This window comes from Palaemon carinicauda, chromosome 14, assembly GCF_036898095.1.
Source record: "Palaemon carinicauda isolate YSFRI2023 chromosome 14, ASM3689809v2, whole genome shotgun sequence".
NCBI classification, from domain to species: domain Eukaryota; kingdom Metazoa; phylum Arthropoda; class Malacostraca; order Decapoda; family Palaemonidae; genus Palaemon; species Palaemon carinicauda.
In genome coordinates, this window is record NC_090738.1 from 123201752 (window position 1) to 123222026 (window position 20275).

General features: G+C 35.5%; 2 protein-coding genes across 2 annotated transcripts in view; one reads left to right on the forward strand and one right to left on the reverse strand.

Moving 5' to 3' along the window:
• Positions 1-2156, forward strand: part of LOC137653721 (uncharacterized) — a 54946-nt gene extending 52790 nt beyond the window's left edge. Inside the window, exon 5 of the mRNA XM_068387325.1 lies at positions 28-2156. Within this exon, the coding sequence (XP_068243426.1) occupies positions 28-90 (63 nt within the window). The 3' untranslated portion in view covers positions 91-2156. The remainder of the gene's footprint in view (positions 1-27) is intronic.
• A 2868-nt stretch (positions 2157-5024) lies between these two features.
• Positions 5025-20275, reverse strand: part of LOC137652970 (octapeptide-repeat protein T2-like) — a 37012-nt gene continuing 21761 nt past the window's right edge. Inside the window, exons 2-3 of the mRNA XM_068386363.1 lie at positions 6053-6071; positions 5025-5273 (exon numbers count right to left, since the gene is read on the reverse strand). Coding sequence (XP_068242464.1) covers positions 5025-5273; positions 6053-6071 — 268 coding nt within the window. The remainder of the gene's footprint in view (positions 5274-6052; positions 6072-20275) is intronic.

Below are 20275 nucleotides of genomic sequence, written 5' to 3' on the forward strand. Positions count from 1 at the left end.
TCATCCAAAATGACCCTCTTCTTTCAGAGTGGTGTGGATTTAGAATCTCGCCGCGGACGTGTCACTTCCAGGGGTCGTGTGTCCAAATAGGACCTTTGGCGCATGCGCACAACACGTCTCTTTCTCTCTCCACCTCTCCACTTAGTATACTTCTAAATTCTAGTATACTTCATCATTAATCCAGCTCTACTAGATTACCAAATGACTATTTTAATTTTTTTTGTTATTATAACAGTGAAACTAGTTTATTGAATCATTTTAAAATGTTGTTTTGGGGTTGTAAGTCATGTTTTTTATTAGTCCTACTCTTCATTCCCCATGCCCGTTTCCATCTCTCAATCCCCCTTATGTAAGTAAAGGTTTCAAATGATATTTATAGTGGCACTTCACTAAGAGAGCTGGACTGATGTACATCTGCCTGTCAGTGAATGTTTAGTAGTGTCCAATAATACGCAAATCTGTCATAGACGCCTCTACTCAACCCAAGAGCATATAGGCCTACGTATGTAGTCAGTGCGTACGTAATCCATCGCCAATATCCTAATGTATGGGCATAAGCGTAATCTGTTAGGATATAAACTGCCAGTGCGTAAGTAATCAATCCGTATGTATTATTCTGCAAGTGCATATGCGATATATCAGCATGTTTAATCTCTTAGTGCTTACGCAATCTGTTCGTATGTAAGCAGTCCGCTAGCATGTAAGTACTCCTCCTGTCTCAGCTTTACTTAACCTCAAGGGTACCAAGGGTACGTCCGTATCCAGAAACAGCACTCTTGCTTATCCCACGGGATCTTTTTCTGTATACCGTAGGTAGCTTATTTCAAGTATGTAGGGTTAAGTTGGGCTAATCTATGAATTCCTAAGATTCCTCTCTAGAACCAGGTGGGGTTAAGGCTCTCACAGGGGAGCATGTTTTCTGGCGTCTATTAACATCTTATCTCGAAACTTTGGATCACGAGCCAAATAATTTTCATATAATTGGGTTAAACATGAAGCATGAATTTGCGAGCCATCTTAATCCCCATGAGTATTGGTTAACTGGTGATAATTCTGTATGCCAAATGCTAATAACAGCCAACCCCTTCAAACCTAGAGATAAAAATATCTCCGTTTATCGTGTGACAATTAGTCTCAACTCTGCTTTTCTTTTTCCCCCCTTTTTACCCAGACGTGATTTCTCTCGTCGGAACTAACCTTTTTCCGTTTGGGGATGGAAATTAACCTTTTCCACGTGCGGACGGAATGGGTTTCCATGAAATGAATGATGCAGAATCATGCAACACTTTCACCACTTCGAGGAAAGTTTTGCAAATTCCGCCATTGGCTTTCGTCTGAAGGAAACGGGAAAGTTTTTATTTAGTTTTAGTATTTAGAATTTCGTAACACCAGATTGCACGACTGACAGAAAAGGTTATGATTCGGTGTTGTTTTGTGGTAAAATGAAAATTAACATTGCAAGAATTATTTTTGCCATATACGTGATGTCGCCGGAAGTGCAAAATTTCATATTTGTAATTAATTACGATGAAATTGAAGAAAAAAAGTAGTCCACAAGCGATATATACCATTAAAGGAATGGGCACATTTTCTGTAAATTACGCTAAAATGTTTAAGATACACATTATAATTTGGAAACAGACTATGAAATATATTAAAAGGAATAGAAGCGGTAGAAATCTGAATCAGTCAAATGCAGCTCCAAAATTAGTTGTGAATTTTGGCTCCGTTAAGAGAGAAAGCTGGTGCAAGCGATTGCCCAAGCACAGATAACGCTCTACATCTAATGACGTCATTTCGACATTTCATACTACTCGCTTGGTATTCAAACTATCGTAATTACACCGTGATTCCGCCACCAAGAACTGCTTGTGACATCACGTATAAAATGGACTCGCTCGCTAGCGTTCATTACCATCATTATTATTTTGGAAATGTTAATGTCTTAGATCAAGCTTTGCATGAAATAGATTCAGTGAAATGCTTGCGTCACCAAGAATAAATTTTCGTGCAATTCGAAAATTTTTAAAAGCATTTTTCTGATGAGAAATGTGTTCTAATTTCGAGTAATATCGTTTAACTGCTTTTTGTTATGGGCGATTATTGTGAAATTTAAGAAAAATTATGTGTGGTTAATCTCGTGATATATATATATATATATATATATATATATATATATATATATATATATATATATATATATATATATATATGTATGTATGTATGTATGTATGTATATATATACACACACGATGGTCATTAGCATTGGTTCTTGCTGATTGCGGAAATGTTAATAACTAATAACTAGCTGTGCATTAACCCTTTAAGAACTTTCTCGATCTATAGATTTTGACACAAACATTTATGTATCGAGAAAAACAAAAACAAATTGGAAATTGGGAGTCTTGAAGTGTCTAACATTTTTGCCTAATCTAAAAAATCCTGGTTAAATTTTTGGTCTTTGAAGATTTTTTTTTTTTTTTTTTTTTTTATACGTTGTGGAATGTTGAAAGGGGTTTAGGATTTTAGCTTTGAAGTCTATTGAAAGAAATTATGTCTCTCGAAGCAAGAGAGAAGCTAGTGGTTTTAGGTGCTTATGTCTGTGCATGTTGAATACCTCTAGAGCAAAGCGGTTCGACTGGTTAGTCACTGGCCAAGAACGCGTAAAAATAACAGCATTTGGTCTTCAAGGAGAACTGCTAATGAGGGCGGCTTCTGGTCTTCAAGGAGAAGCATTAAGAAGGGCGGTTTCGGATTATGGAAACTAGTTAAGGAATGAATAATTAGAACAGCAAGTATTCTGCTTTAATATAACCACAAATTCGTGCCAATTTATAGATCGCGTGGGACTTGCATGCTCTTTCCAGAGATTCACTCGCCTTTAGATCACTTTTGGCACAGAGTCGTTCCTTTTTTTTATGCATCCGAGTTGCCTTCCCTGGTGTTGCATTGTATACTAATGCATCAATTGGCCAAGTCTCCTGGACTTTCATGCGATGCACAGTAATTTAAGCTTCTTCACGCTGAATGCTAGGTGTATATGTGCAATAGATAGCAATGACCTTGTTAACTAGTCTCCTTAAAGCAACTTACAGTGTAAAACTTTAAGACAGCACTCGGTGAAAGGTAATTAATAAAAGGAGTCAAGTGTACAGATAAAGAATAACTAATTTTCAGTTTTCGTCAGAGCGGATTTATCAACTTTGCGAAGGAGGTAAGGACATTGATGTTTATACCCTATTTATTGGTCGATAAATCGCTTTTTTATTTGTTTATAGCAAACGTTTTAAAACTGCTTTATATAATAGGCATGCGAATGAAGTAGTTGAAAGTTCACCCTGGTGGTCTTTGGAGTTTTATCTATCCTCACATATTGAGACCAAACTTTATTTTGTTACTAATGGGAAAAACCATATCAACGTATACAAAGCTTCTATACTAATTGTATTCTCCGTTTGTATCTTGCATAGAAAATATACATATAACCTAATACCGGCACCTAGTATTCGTCTTTGATCCGAATTGATTTCTGGATTTCTTTCACAAAACCTTTTGGAGTTTCTTTGCGTTTGTGGTGATTTCAACGCAACCCCAAAGAGTTATCTTTCTTTCTTCATCTTAAAATGCATGCATTATGCAAGTATTAATTCATGTGTACATATACGGTTTATGATTAGATTAACCAACTGTGTATAATAAAAAAAAGTAATGATTAGACAAGGGTCACGAAAACGTTTCCTTAAGCATGTCAAAATCTAGTCAGCTGCATTTATCATTTGGTTATAATGATGAATGGCTTCGGTTTATGTTATTGCCATGATTGCAACTGCACTAAAAGTAATATGCTTTATTATCGAGAAACAATTTTGAAACTGAATGCGCCACAGCATGCGAGCTATCATACAGTGTATGAAAAGCAGTAGTAGCCAGTGTTGGCAATATGTTTCTATATGTGATGTCAATGGGGATTTATTGCTTTTTGATAATAGGATAGAGGGCTATTAGCAATTATTGGGTAGGAGAAGGATAGATACCGGTGGTTTATAATACTTGCCTTGTTGCTAATTAATAGAATGGGGTGTTATTAGCAATGATTGGGTAAGTGAATGAAAAATAATATTTTTTTGTAATTACGTAACCAAATGCTTCTGTATATGCCCAAAGAATGGAGTCTTAGTAGAAATGTCAGAAAAAAAAAAATGCTTAAAACTTAAACGTAGATAATACCAAAGAATTGAGCGTTTAGTAGAAACGCCAGGAAAAAATTGTTTAAAACTTAAACACAAAATGTTATCTAATATCCGAATGATCTGAAAGTTGTGCATGAAAGGGGGATACCATAGATTTGGGAAGTGCATGGGTACCATATTTGATTTCTTAAATCTAATGCTTAGTAACGATGTGTGTTTTGGAAACCGACCATTGTCGGACTGAAGGTATGTCCTAATTTCATGTTTAGAAATCATGCTTTTTTGTTAAAGGGACTTTAGTATGGCAAGTATATAACTTCCTGTCTAAAGTAATTTGTGTTTACATTTTTAAATTAGTCTGGCATGAGCGATTACGTTTTCTATTTATCACTGATAAGACAAAGTAGATCATGACTTTACTCTCCTTTGTGAAGTGTCACTGACAAAATCTTAAAACTTTATAATTTTCTTTACACTGATTTGTTATATTTTGGCGGATTATTTTTTTCAGAAACCTCCTGTTCTCAAGAATATCTTAACTTTTTTGTTTATTGTTCTTTTTATCTTGTTTCCTGTAGTCCCTCATTGTTATCAGCTATTATGTCCCTCCCCCCAGAATCTGTTAATATTTCAAGGAAACCTGTTAAAATTCACAGCAAACATAAAAACCTAAAGTGTCCCTTCTTATTTATCTCCTTTTTCCTCTCCTACAACCTCTCTTGTAAGTGACATCTTGTCACTCTTTCATTCAATTCTGTTGATTTCTGTCATCTATAAAATATATTTCAATATTTTTCTCTGCTTTTCTTTGGTTCTTATTCCTTCCCTATTATTTTATACCTTGTTCCTCTCCCCCTTAACCTTTCCTCCTCCTCCTCCTCCTCGTCCTCCTCCTCCTCCTCCTCCTCCTCCTCCTCTTCCTCCTCCTCCTCCTCTTCCTCCTCCTCCTCCTCCTCCTCCTCCTCCAGATAAGATATCATCACCAGCCATCTTACACCCACCTGCTGGAACTCTCTTATTTTGATCATCTTGATTTTGCATCGTAATAAAACTTTCTGTAATTTCTTTCTGTCTTTTTCTGTCCTGTAATATAAGGATCAATTACATTCCTGCTGCTGCCTGTTTTATTTGTCCTGTCTCTCTGCTTCAAGTCAAGACTCTGGTGAAAAACAGTAAACAGAAAAAAATAAGGATATTTCTGGATGTATATGTAAAAACACTCCTTAAAAGGGTTATGTCTCGCCACAGGATTACTCAGTTTTCCTTCTCTCTTGAAGAATGTTATCTTGTACCTTAATCTACTCCATCAACTGACACAGTATACTAAGGGATCTACCTCACCTGCTCCACATTACTTCTCCTTGGGCTCTCAAAAAAAGTTGTTCATTCTAAAAGAAAGAGAAAACGGGATCTGTGGGACTTTTTTCTACTAATGGACATGTATGTAAACTACTCAACACGTACCTCTGAAAAAAACTACTCCCAAGTACATTCTGCAACCGCTTGTGGCTCTCTCTTTTTAAGGATATATATTTGTGTATTGTATTTTTCCCCCTAAGTGTCTATCACCTCTCCTTGCATACCATCGGGATACCTTCCATTTACCCATTGGTCATGCCGCTACCTGGCTGTCTACGTAGAGCTTTATTGTACACGTAACTGCAACTGATGATTATGGTTGAGGAAAAAAAAACAAAAACAAAAGACGGCTTTAGATCTGAGTGTTTTCTATCCTCCATCTTTATTTTGGTGTCTTGTAAGTGTATGTTTTATATATATTACTTCTTATAATAAACTATTACCTTTAACAACCTACTAAAGTATAATTTGAATTTCTTGTAACACTTTCATTTATCCCTGACCACGTCTGAATGTTTAAGCCTGAAATTAAAAGAAATAAAAGTCAGTGCAAAACAGTTAAAATTAGACTTATATGAAGAGGTTAATGAATATTGATCTCTATTAATTGTCATTCGTTCAGCGTTGATAATGAACGTATTAAAACGGCTTAAAACATTTTGACATCTCGTTTGAAATAAATTCAACGAAAAATCCAGAACAAAATGTCTATTTCTTCATAATCCACTAGACCTTAATACATCTTCGACTGTATTTTATTTACGTTTTTGGATTTCCAATGCATGAAATACTTGCATGATTTATTTGCATGACATTAAAATAATCCTATTCCCAATGTTCCTGGTCATTCATTTCAATTTTTTTTTCAATCCTTTTTTCTAAGTTAACTTTTCATTTTCCTCGTTCCTTATTTTCATATTTTATCTATCTTTAGTTCTACCTAAATGTTTCCTGTTTATCTATCCATCTTTTATTTTCTATTTTCATGATTCTGAAGTTGACCCTCAAAATATTCTTTCTCGTGTTGTTCCATCAAGTAAACAATTACTGGAGTCACCCCTAAAGTTTAACTGCTTACATTTTCTTTGATTTCATCTATACTTTCTGATGGTCCTCTGGAGTACCGCCTAGTATAACATTCATTTGCTTTTATTTAAATGATATACCCAAGTTTGGAGTTTTTGGGGATGTTATAAATTGAATTACAAAGCTTACCTCCTACTGGTTCGTGTATTCTCCGTTTTCCCCGTTCCACAAACACTTAGATTACTTACCTTAAATATAATTTCTGTCTTTCGTGATTCCTCGCTAATAGGATTTCGGACGAGTATTTTTAACTAAGAAAAATCTGCAACCAATTAAACGAGCAGACTTAAGAAATAAGTATTTTCATTTCCGGTAGCTATAACTCTCATGGTGCCTTAATGATATCTTTGAGAAATACGAATCCATGTTATATTGGTTAAATTAATATTTTTGCCTGGCTTTTGTTCAGATGCAATTAACGTTTCAACGTTTGGCCGAATATCACTATGATAATACCAATGTTTTCAATTAAGGCGAAACCGTGAAAATTAATCAATCTTTTAGGCAAAACATTTTAAAAGAAGAATATCAAAGTTATTTCCTAGTTATGTCATGAAATAATATATATATATATATATATATATATATATATATATATATATATATATATATATATATATATATATATATATATATATATTGTCAGTTAAGTTAAATAATTTCTCCTGATGCTGAATACTTTTGAAAATTTTCTTTGTGAATTGTGTTCACACCGTCCATAAACATTTCCGGTTAAATTTCCCTTTTCATTTATATGTTAATTAGATTAATTATTATTATATTAATCAGTGCTTATTGGATTTTATACCTAATATTTACATTACATGTCTGAAAGCACATTAAAATTTTAGTAGGGGAATCCCAAATATTAGTATAGTTATCCATGAAAGAATAGAAGTACATTTTCTGTAAAGGCTAACCATTTTCTATCAAGCGCATTCATCTCTGACTATACTAGATACGGAACTTTTTCACTATCAACATAACAGATAACCTATTGCTAACACTGATTTTGTTATCTTTTGTATAACAGATGAATTAGTAATGAACGAAATTTTCCTTATAAACTACTTTGGTAGTTTAATGATTTTTATTTCCTTGTTAATCACTCCCGTTCATATACTATTTTTAATATTCCTGAAGATTTTTTATGGTTTTGGTGCCATAGCTCAAATTTAGTAACACGGTCAGGAATCTCTCTCTCTCTCTCTCTCTCTCTCTCTCTCTCTCTCTCTCTCTCTCTCTCTCTCTCTCTCTCTCTCTCTCTCTCTCTCTCTCTTCATTTTTCTTCCTATGATTATTATGCGGTTTTTATTTGTACTTATAGTTATTCTTCGCCACCATTTTGATAATTTTTTCTCTTTTTAAATTTTCTCTCATACTTCTATTTCCATAGCTTTATCTCAACATTAACCATTCAAGTCCATTTATGGCTTTTGTTCCTCGTGTTTCAGTTCCACACTCCCTTTATGCCTTTTTCTTTGTTCCTACTTCATCCACTCCCCCATTTTATATCTAAATTTTTCATTCATTTTTCCAGTTCTCCATTTACTTGTTTCTCTTTGTTCCCTGAGTTACAAATTTCCTACCTTTCTCTCACCTATTTTCAGTCAGGATCCTTCTCAGTTTCCTCACTTATTCCTGTATAACGTTTATTCCCTGTCCCCCACATTACTCCTTTTCATACCCTCTTTTTTATTCCCATGACCATATTTGATTCTTCCTTTTGCTTCTTCCCTCATTCCAACTTTTCTAAATTTTTCTTCCTTTTCCTCCTTCCCCAGAATCACTCCTGCCTCTATGTATTTATCTTTTCCCGTCATCTTTAATTACCCATTTCAATTAATCCATTTTTTTCTACTATTCCCAGTCTATTCTTGTTTATGAATCCACTTCATAGATTTTGTCATTTCTTCCACAGCATATAATTTATTTTCATTATTTACTTAGTCACGTAGTCTTTTCATCAATTCCGTATTCTTATCTATTCTGTCTTTCTCTCCTATTGTGTTTCCGACTGGCATATATATATATATATATATATATATATATATATATATATATATATATATATATATATATATATATATATATATATATATATTTATACATATATATATATATATATATATATATATATATATATATATATATATATATATATATATATATATATATATATATATATATAAGCTTTTTCCTTCCATGCTCCTCACATTTATTCACGTTAATTCCTTTATACAGAGATCTTTTAATTGTCATGATTTTATTATTGTCATTTTATTATCTTTATCGTCATCATTATTATATTTTCTTGTCTCAATTCCAATTCCCTTATTTTTTTCGTTCCCCTTTCTTGTTCTTTTCCCTTCCTTTTCCCTTTCCCTTCCTTTTTCCTCTCCCCTCCCTTTTCCTTTCCTATCCTTTTTCCTTTCTCCTTTTTCCTTTCAGTTCCTGTCTTTATGCTCTTTGTTTTTACTTTCCCTTTCTTTCACCTAACCCCATCATTTTTTCCTTTCCCTTTCCCTTCCTATTTCCTTTCCCTACCATTTTCCTTTCCCATCCTTTTTCCTTTCCCATCCTTTTTCCTTTCCCATCCTTTTTCCTTTCCCATCCTTTTTCCTTTCCCTTCCTTTTTCCTTTCTCCTCCTTTTTTCTTTCCCTTCCTGTCTTTATTCCCTTTGTTTTTACTTTCCCTTTCTTTCACCTAGCTCCCTCATTTTTTCCTTTCCCTTTCCCTTCCTATTTCCTTTCCCTTCCTTTTTCCTTTCCCTGCTTTTTGGTATCCCCTTATTTTCTCTTTCCCTTCCCTTTTCTTTTCCCCACCTTTTTCCTTTCCCTTCCGTTCATTGTTCCCTTTGTTTTTACTTTCCCTTTCTTTCACCTAGCTCCCTCATTTTTTCCTTTCCCTTTCCCTTCCTATTTCCTTTCCCTTCCTTTTTCCTTTCCCTGCTTTTTGGTATCCCCTTATTTTCTCTTTCCCTTCCCTTTTCTTTTCCCCACCTTTTTCCTTTCCCTTCCGTTCATTGTTCCCTTTGTTTTTACTTTCCCTTTCTTTCACCTAGCTCCCTCATTTTTTCCTTTCCCTTTCCCTTCCTATTTCCTTTCCCTTCCTTTTTCTTTTCCCTGCTTTTTGGTATCCCCTTATTTTCTCTTTCCCTTCCCTTTTCTTTTCCCCACCTTTTTCCTTTCCCTTCCGTTCATTGTTCCCTTTGTTTTTACTTTCCCTTTCTTTCACCTAGCTCCCTCATTTTTTCCTTTCCCTTTCCCTTCCTATTTCCTTTCCCTTCCTTTTTCCTTTCCCTGCTTTTTGGTATCCCCTTATTTTCTCTTTCCCTTCCTTTTTCTTTTCCCCACCTTTTTCCTTTCCCTTCCGTTCATCGTTCCCTTTGTTTTTACTTTCCCTTTCTTTTACCTAGCCCCTCATTTTTTCCTTAACCTTCCTTTTCCTTTTCCTCTCATTTTCCCTCTCCCTTCCTCTTTCCTTTCCCCTCATTTTTCCTTTCCCTTCCTCTCTTCGTTCCCTTAGTTTTTACTTTCCCTTTCCTTTCCCTTTCCATTCCTATTTCCTTTCCCCTCCTTTTTCTTTTCCCCTCCTTTTCCCTTTCCCTTCCTTTTTCCTTTCCCTTCCTTTTTCCTTTCCCCTCCTTTCCCTTCCTTTCTCCGTTACCTTCCTTTTTTCTTTCCCCTCCCTTTTCATTTCCGCATTTTTCATTTCCCCCTTTTCATTTCCCCCTTTTCATTTCCCCTATCTTTTTCTTTTCCTTCCCTTCTTCGTTCCATTTGTTACTTTCACTTTCTTGTATCTATCATCCTCGTTTTTTCCTTTCCCTTTCCCTTCATATTTCCTTTCCCTTTTCCTTAACCCTCCTCTTTCTTTTCCCCTCCTTTTCTCTTTCCCCTCCTTTTTCCTTTCCCTTCCCTTCTTCGTTCCCTTTGTTGTTACTTTCACTTTCTTTTATCTATCCCCCTCATTTTTTCCTTTCCCTTTCCCTTCCTATTTCCTTTCCTTCTTTCCTTCCCCCTCTTTATTTTCCCCTCCTTTTCTCTTTCCCTTCCTTTTTCCGTTCCTTTTTCCCTTTCCCCTCCTTTTTCCTTTCCCTTCCTTTCTCCGTTACCTTTTTCTTTCCGGTCCTTTTTTCTTTCCCTTCCTCATTCCCTTTGTTTTTACTTTCCTTTTATTTTACCTATCCCCCCATTTTTTCCTTTCCCTTTATTTACTGGAGTTTTTAGATTTTTATTCCCCCACCATTTTAAATATTCATTGCTTTATTGATAATTTTTGCTATCTTTTCTATTCCATTTTTTTTTCATTTTCCCTTCTATTATCTTCACTTTCCCAATTATTTGTTTCACCTTTCCTCTGTGTCCACCTTTATCCCTGTCTGTTTCTTATTCTTTATTTTTCTTTCTTAAGTTTATCTCCATTTTTTTTCTATAACTCGATTTATCCTTAGTGTTCGGTAATTTTGCTTTTATCTCATTCTAATATTAATCCATCTTTAGATCTATTTCGTCTCTTCCCTCTCATATGCTCTTAATTATTACCGTTTCTTTCAATCATTGAGTGTTTCTCAACTACTTTATTCTGTATTCTTAACATTTTCTTCTTTTTGTTCTGTAGTAATTTCATTTACCGTCCCTTTATTTCAGCTGTATCACCAATTTTCTCTTTATTCTCCAACATTTTTTCTGTATAATTTTAGTTTCGAGCGTTTTCCTCTGTAAAGATATTCATTCATTGTTTAATTTATCATTCCTCTCATCCTGTATTTTCACCTTATTCTTGTTTATTATACCCCTTTCTCTTTTTACTTCGTCCTTTTTCCTATTTATTGCTCATTCTCCCTGTACTTGCTCCATCTGTCACTATTCTTCTTGCTCTTACCACTTCCTCCATCATCTTTTACCTTTATTTTTCTTTTTTTCCTTTACTTCCACCATCCTTTTTCAATATTAATTTTCATTGCTTCCCCAATCCTGTGTCCCTTTTATTTTTCACTTTTTTTCTCCTTTATTCCTATTTCTGCCTTTATTTCCTCCATCCCCTACCCCCTTTCCTACTACCTTTTCTCTCTTCTTCCTCCATCCTATGTTATCCTTATTCCCCTTTCTCTCTTTAAACTTCCTTGATCCCTTGACCACATATATTTTTCTTTCTTCCTTTATCTTCTCCATCTTCTGTTACCATTATTCCCTTTCTTCCACTACTTCATACATCCTATGACCACTTTTATTTTTGTTCTTCCTCTTTCTCTATTGTCTTTCCACCTTTATGTCTTTCTCTCTTTACTTCCTCCATCCTATGCCCCTTTAATCTCTCTCCTCTCTCTCTCTCTCTCTCTCTCTCTCTCTCTCTCTCTCTCTCTCTCTCTCTCTATCTCTCTCTCTCTCTTCCTTTAACACTATCTTCTTTCCCTTTTTATTCCTCTTTCTCTTAATTTCCAACTATTCATCTTGCTCTCTCTACATCCCCAATCCTTTGTTACCCATTTTTTTCTTTCTCCCATTACTTTTACTATCTTATGGCCATCTTTATTTTTTCTCCCCTTATTTGCTACATCCTTATTCCACCTTTATCTTTATTAATCTTTTTCCTTTCCCATCCGCAATCCTATGTCCCTTTTATTTCTCTTCCTTCTATTTTTTTTCATCCCTTCTCCCCTTTATTCCTCTTTCTCCTTTTATTTCATTCTCTCTCATCTTTATTCATCTTGCTCTTTCTACTTACTCTGTCATATATTACCCTTAATTCCTTGCTCCCTTTAATTCCTCCACCTCTGACCACTTTAATTTTATTTTCCCTTTTATGACAATCATCCTCTGCTATCTTTATCCTCTTTCTCTCCTTTGATGTCTAATCACTATCACAATTATATTTCTTGCTCTCTCTCTCTCTCTCTACTTCCTCCTTTATCTGTTACCCATCTACCTCCTCAACCCTCTGACCAATTTTATTTTTCACTTATATTTCCTTCATCCTCTGTCATATTTATTCCCTTTTCTCCCTTTGTATCACCCATTTACTATCACCTTTATTCTTCCCATGTTCTCTATTTCCTCCATCCTCTGACCACCTATATTACTTTTTCTTCCCTTATTTCCTCCATCCTTTGTTACCATTATTCCCATTTTTCCCTTTAATTTCTCCACCCTCTGACCACTTTTATACTTCTTGCATTGTCTACTTTCTCTATCATCTCTTACCCATATTAATCTTTCTCCCTTTAATTCCTCCTTCCTCTGATCAATTTTATATTTTTTCTCCCCTTACATCTTCCATCTTTTTCCATGTTTACTTCCCCCCCCCCTCTCTCTCTCTCTCTCTCTCTCTCTCTCTCTCTCTCTCTCTCTCTCTCTCTCTCTCTCTCTCTCTCTCTCTCTCTCTCTCTCTCTCTTCTTCTTCTTCTTCTTCTTCTTCCTCCTTTTTATGTCCTTTTTATTCCACTTTCTCCCATAACTTCCTCCATCTTTTGTCAGTTTCATTTTTCTCTTTCCCTTTTACATCCTCGATTCAATGTCCCTCATTACTCCTCTTTTTTCCTTAACTTCCTCCATCCTCTGTTTCATTTATTCGCCTTTTTCAAGTAATTCCTCCATTCAGTGTCCATCGCTCTTTCTATTTCATTCATTGTCTGTTAAGTTTATTCCTGTTTTAGCCTAAATACATTCCTCTTTTTACCTTTACGTCCTTCATCCTCCTTCCATTTTCTTCATTTTTCTCCATTTACTTCTACCCTTGACCATCACATTGGCTTTTCTTGCTGTTTCTGCTTTCTTCAATCTCAGTTACCCTTAATCTTCTTTCTCCTTATCTGTCCTCCATTCTCAGCCCCCTTTTTTTCACTTTCTGCATTTACTTCCTCCATTTTATTCCACTTTCTGCATTTACCTGCTCCATCCTCTGTCCCTTTTCTTCATCTTTCTCACTTCACTATCTCCAATCTTTGTCCACTTTCTTCATTTTCCTCCATTCAATTCCCTCATTCACTGTTGTGTCTAATTTATTTCCCTCTCTACTTCCTCTATCCTTTTTTTCCCTGTAATCCTTTTTCCCCCTTTACTTACTCCATCCTCTCTCCCCTTTCGTCATCTTTCTCACTTCACTTTCTCCGCTCTTTGTCACTTTCTTCATTTTCCTCCATTCACTTCCTTCATTCACTGTTGTGTCTAGTTTATTTCTCACTCTACTTCTTCCATCCTTTTTTTTCCTTTAATCCCTTTTCCCCCTTTACTTACTCCATCCTCTGTCCCCTTTCTTCATCTTTCTCACTTCACTTTCTCCACTCTTTGTCTACTTTCTTAATTTTCCTCCATTCACTTCCTTCATTCACTGTTGTGTGTAACTTATTTCCCTCCCTCCTTCTTCCATCCTTTTCCCCTTAATCCTCTTTCCCTCTTTACTTATTCCATTTAGTGGCCTCTTTTAATCCCATTTCCCCCCTTTACTTTCTCCATGTTCCACCCCTTCCTTCATCTTTTCCCCTTCCTCCAATCACTTTACATCTATTTTTCACGTCCTTCCAGATCTGTTCCCCTTTAATCCTCTTTCCTTCTTTAATTTCTCCATCTTTTTTTCTATTTACTCATTTTCCTTCCTTTAATTCCCCAATCCTCTTTAGCCGTTTATTCCTGTTTCTCCATTTATTTCCTCCCTTCTCTATCTCCTTTTATTCCCCTTTCCTTTTTGTCCACTTTCTTCATTTTCCTCCATTCACTTCCTTCATTCACTGTTGTGTCTAATTTATTTCTCACTCTATTTCTTCCATCCTTTTCCCCTTAATCCTTTTCCCCCCTTTACTTACTCCATCCTCTGTCCACTTTCTTCATCTTTCTCACTTCACTTTCTCCACTCTTTGTCCACTTTCTTCATTTTCCTCCATTCACTTCCTTCTTTCACTGTTGTGTCTAATTCATTTCCCTCTCTACTTCCTCCAACCTTTTTTTTTTCCTTTAATCCCTTTTCCCCCTTTACTTACTCCATCCTCTATCCCCTTTCTTCATCTTTCTCACTTCAATTTCTCCACTCTTTGTCCACTTTCTTAATTTTCCTACATTCACTTCCTTCATTCACTGTTGTGTGTAATTTATTTCCCTCTCTACTTCTTCCATCCTTTTCCCCCTTAATCCTCTTTCCCTCTTTACTTATTCCATTTACTGGCCTCTTTTATTCCCATTTCCACCCCTTCCTTCGTCTTTTTCCCATTCCACCAATCATTTTACATCTATTTTTCACGTCCTCCATGATTCTCCCCCTTTATTCCTCTTTCTTTCTTTAATTTCTCCATCTTTTTTTCCATTTACTTATTTTCCTTCCTTTAATTCCCCATCCTCTTTTACCGTTTATTCCTGTTTCTCCATTTATTTCCTCCCTCCTCTATCTCCTTTTATTTTCCTTCCCCTTTTATTTCCTCCATCCAATGCCTCCTTTCTTCACTGTTTTCCATTTACTATCATATTTATTCTTCTCTTCGTCTTTACTTTTTCCATCCTTTGTCCTAAATTATCTCTCTCTCTCTCTCTCTCTCTCTCTCTCTCTCTCTCTCTCTCTCTCTCTCTCTCTCTCTCTCTCTCTCTCTCTCTCTCTCTCTCCTTTTACTTCTTCCATGCTTTGTCCAATTTTATTCCTCCCTTTGTACATATTTCCTGTATCACCTGTCTCCTCTTCTTCCTCTTTCTCTCTTTACTTCCTCCATCCTACATCCTCTCTTTTCTATTTTTCAGTTTATTTCCTCCATCCTCTGCCCCCTGTCTTCATCTTTCCCCTTTACATCCTCCATTTTAGATCCCCCATCTTCATCTTTCTCCAGTTACTTCCTCCATTCACAGTTTTTGCTGTCTTTAACTCTCCCATTGTCTGTTACCCATTATCATTTTTTCCTACCTCTACTTCCTCTATGGCAATTCCCTGTTTATTTCCCCTTTACTTCATTACTCTTCTGTCTTTTTTTATTCCTTTTATCTCACTTTACTTCCTACATCCTTTCTCCTCTTTCTTCGTATTTTTTTCTTTTTACTTCCTTTATTCTCTATTCCCTTTCTTTGTCTTTCTCCATTTACTTCTTCCATTCTGTTTTACATCTATCACTCCATCTTCCTTTGTTTTTTCCGTGCTTCAATCACTTTCTTCATCTTTCTTCACTTCCTACATTCACTGTTAAGGCTACATCTATTTTTTTCTCTACTCCCTATGTTATTCTTAATTTTCTTTACCCATTACCTCCTCCGTGATCTGTCCTCCATTATTCTTCTTTCTCTTATTACTTCATTCTTGTTTCGACCCTTTTTATATGTCGTCTGCCTTTAATTCCTCCATCCTCTTTTCACTTTTATTCCTCTTTCTCCTTTTATTTCCTCAATCCTTTATCACCTTTTAGTCCCATATCTTTTTTACTTCTGCCAAACTCTTTACCCTCTTATTCGTCTTTCTCTTTTTACTTCATGCATACATGTCCCCCTTTTTTATTTAATAATCTTTATAATTTTGCTCCCTTTATACTCTTTCCTCTTTATTCCTCTTTCTCCTTTAACTTCGATGCTCAGTCCCCCTTTATTCCTCTTTCTTCCATGACTTCCTCTATCTCGTATTATTCTTCTTTCTTTCTTTTTCCATCCGCTGTCACTTTTTATTCCTTCTTCCCTCTTTACTTCCTTAGTTTTCTGTCCTCATTTATTCCTCCTCTTTATCTTTTTACTTCTTCCAACTTCTGTCTCCTTTTATCCTTCATTTTCCTTTAATTTTATCCATCTTTTGTCCTCCTTTATTCCTCATTTTCCTTTACTTCCTGAATCCTCCATCCTTAGTTATCCTTAATATTCTTTCTCTCTTTACTTTCTTCATGTTCTGTCCCCTTTTATTATTATTTTTCTCTTTACTTCCTCCATTTTCTGTTCCCTTTTATTCCTCTTCCTCCCTTTACTTTACCATCCTTTGTCCCCATATTATTCCTCTTTCTCCCTTTATCTCCTCCATCCTATGTTTCCATTTCTTCACCTCTCTTCATTTACTTCCTCTATTCACTGTCACATTTGTCTTCTTGCTATTTCTATTTCCTCCATCCTTTCTCCCAAATTATTCACCATTCTCCATGCTGCCCTATTTTACTCTTTCTTTCTTCCTTTACTTTCTCCCTTTTAGGTCACCTTTTATTCCAATTTCTCTCTTTATCTTCTCTATCGTATGCCCCCTTTCTTCATCTTTCTCCATTTACTTCCTCAATTCACTGTCATATTTATTCTTCTTAAGATTTCTACTTCTTCCTTTCTTTATCCCAAGTTATTCAGCGTTCTCCCTCTTATTTCCTACTTGTTCTAGACCCTTTCTTAATTTTTCACTTTCTTTTCCCTTTTATTCCTCTTTCTCTATTTAATTCTTCCACCCTCTATCCCTTTTTATATCTCTCTCTCGCTGGTCTGTTGTTATTTATCTTTCTCCTTTTCTTCCATATTTTTGTTTCATTTTTTATTCCTTTCTTCCTTTACTTCCTCCTTCCCACACCCTTTTCATTCATAATTTTCTCTTTGCTTCTTCCATCCTCTGTCACCTTTGGTTCCTCTTTCTCCCTTTATGTCGTCCATCCTCTATCCCTTATCATTATTCTTTATTTACTTCCTCCACCGTCTGTCCCACTTTATTCTTTTTTCCCTTCACGTTCTCCAACTTCCTTTCCTTTTTCTTACTCTTTCTTTTTTCTTTACTTCCTCCATCCTCTGTTACCTTTTTATCCTCTTTTTCCCTTTAATTACTCCATCTTATGTCCCCTTTCATCATATTTTTCCATTCTCTTCCTCAATTCACTGTCACGTTTATTCTTCTTGTTATCTCTTCTTTTTCCATCCTTTGTTACTCTTTATCTTCTTTCTTCCTTTACTCTCTCCACGCACTGTTCCTCTTTATTCCACTTTCCCCCTTTACTTCTTTCATCCTCAGTTTAATTTTCATTCCTATTTCTCCCTTTACTTTACCATCCTCTGTCCCATATTATTCCTCTTCCTCCCTTTACTTTATCCATCTTCTGTCCCCTCTAATTCCTCTTTCTCCCTTTATCCTCCATCTAATGTTCCTTTCTTCTTCGTTCTCCATTTACTTCCTCCATTCACTGTCATATTTTTTGTCTTGCTGTCTCTACTTCCTCCAGCCTTTGTCCTAAAATATTCCTCTCTCTCCCTATACCTCCTCAATGATTCTGTTCCATTTTATCTATCTTTCTCCCTTTATCTCCTCCATCCTTTATCCCAATATATTCGTCCTTCGTTAATCCCTTCACCCTCTATCCCATTTTATTCCTCTTTCTTCATTTACTTCTTTGACCATCTTTCCCCTTTTATTCTTTTCCCGTTACTTCCTCCACCCTATATCCCTTTTTATTCCTGTTTCTCACTTTACTTCCTCCGTCCTCTTTCCCTTCTTTGCTTCATTCTTCCTTCGCTTGCTTCATCTTCAGTCTCCTCTCTTCAATGTTTCCTCATTTACTTCTCCCATTCATGGTCACATATAATGTTCTTGGTGTCACTCTTTCTACCATCCTCACTTACCCTTTATCATCTTTCTACCTATAACCCCTCTTGCCAAGTCCTCTTTCATTTCTCTTCTTCTCTTAACTTCTTTTTACCCTTACTTATCTTTATTCCTCTTTCTGACTTTACTTCATCAATCCTCTGTCCTCTTTTTTCATCTTTATCTACATCTTTCTCCCTTTACATCTCCTTGTTTATTCCCTTTTAATCCCCTTTCTCCATTTACATCCTTCATCCTCTGACCCCTTTTATTCCTTTTTTTTTTATTTCATCTATCCTTTGTCTATTATCCTCCTAGCTCTCTCCCCTTTTATTCACCTTTATCCTTATTCTTCCTCAGTCCTCTTCTCCTTTTACTCTCATTTCATATCTCACTTTACTTCCTCCTTTCACATTATTCCTCTTGCTCCCTTTACTTTATCCATCCTCTATTCCTCTTTAATCCTCTTTTTACCTTTACTTCCTCCATCCTGTCCCCTTTTATTACTCTTTTCTCTTTACTTTCTTCACTCATTGTTACATTTAATATTCTTCTTCTCTCTGCATCCTCAGTCTTCTGTTACTCTTTACCTTTTTTCCATTTACTTCCTCCATCATCTTTCTCCTTTAATTTCCTCCATCACCTGTTTTCTTTTATTCCTCTTTCTCGTTTTACTTCTGCCATCCTTTGCCCGCTCAATTCATCTTTCTCCTTTTACTTCCTCCATCCTCTGTCCCCTTTTATCCCTTTTATTATTCTTTATCCTTGACCTTCATCCATCTTGTCACCTTTTTTTCCTCTTTTTCCCTTTGCTTCTTCATTCTCTGTGTCCTTTTATTTCTTTTTCCGTTTATAGTCTCTGTCAACCCTGTTCTCCTATTCTCCCTTTACTGTCTTCATCATTTGTACCCTATAATTCCCCTTTCTCCATGTACGTCCTCCATGCTCTGTCGCTTTTTATGCTTTTTTCTTTCGCTTCTTCCATCCTTTGTCCCATTTTATTTATCCTTCCCCTTTACACCCCGCATGCTCTAAACCTTATCATTCCTTTATCTAACTTAACTTCTTAAATCTTCTAATATTCCACTTTCTCCATCCTCTTCCTCGTTTTATTCCCCTATTTTCTATTTCCTTCCTCATCTTCATTTCCATTTTATTCCTCTTTATCCCTTTATTTCCTCCATACTCTGCCGCTATCATGATTCTTCCTCTATCTATTTCCTCCATCCCCTGTTATCCTTATTCCTCTTTTCCCTTTAACTCTCTCCATCTTTTGTCCTGTTTTGTTCTCCTTTCTATCCTTACTTCTTCCATTTTATTCTTCTTCCGCCCTTTATATCCTCCATCCTCTTTCCCCTTTTATTCCTCTTTTTCTCTTTACTTCCTGCATCACACGTCCTTTTCTTCACCTTTCTCCGTTCATTCCTTCCTTTGTCTCTCCTTTTATTCTTCTTTCTCCTTTTATTTCCTCCATCTTCTTTCCTCTTTTATTCCTCTTCCTCCTTTTACCTCCTCCATGATCTGTCCTTTTTTATTCTCTATTCTTCCTTCACTTCCTCCATCCTCTGTCCCCTTTTATTCCTCTTTCTCTCTTAATTTCTTCCATCTTCTGTTCCATTTTATTTATTTTGCCCGCATTACTTCCTCCATGCTCTCTCTCTCTTTTTATTCCATTTTCCCCATTTTATTCCCCCTGTTCTTCTATATTTTCTTCCCTATATTCCTTCAAATATTTACCCTGTATTCCCTTCTGTATTTTTTTCAAGTTATTCCCTCTAATTTTTTCCTATCGTCTCTTCAATATTTTCATCATATATTCCTTTCCTTCAATTCTTCCTCTACCCATTTATATTCCCTCTCTTTCCTTCTTTTTTATTCCTATCTTTCCTTTCCTTCTATATTTTTTTCTCATTGTTACCCTTCTATATTTTCTTTCTTTCATTCCTACCTTTCGATATTTGTTTTTCTCATTCCTTCCCTTCTATATTTTCTCTCTTTCATTCCTACCTTTCTATATTTTCTTTTTTTCATTGCTATCCTTCTATATTTTCTTTCTCTCAATCCTACCTTTCTATATTTTCTTTCTCTTATTCCTTCCCTTCATTTTTTTCTTGCTTTCATTCCTACCCTTCTATATTTTCTT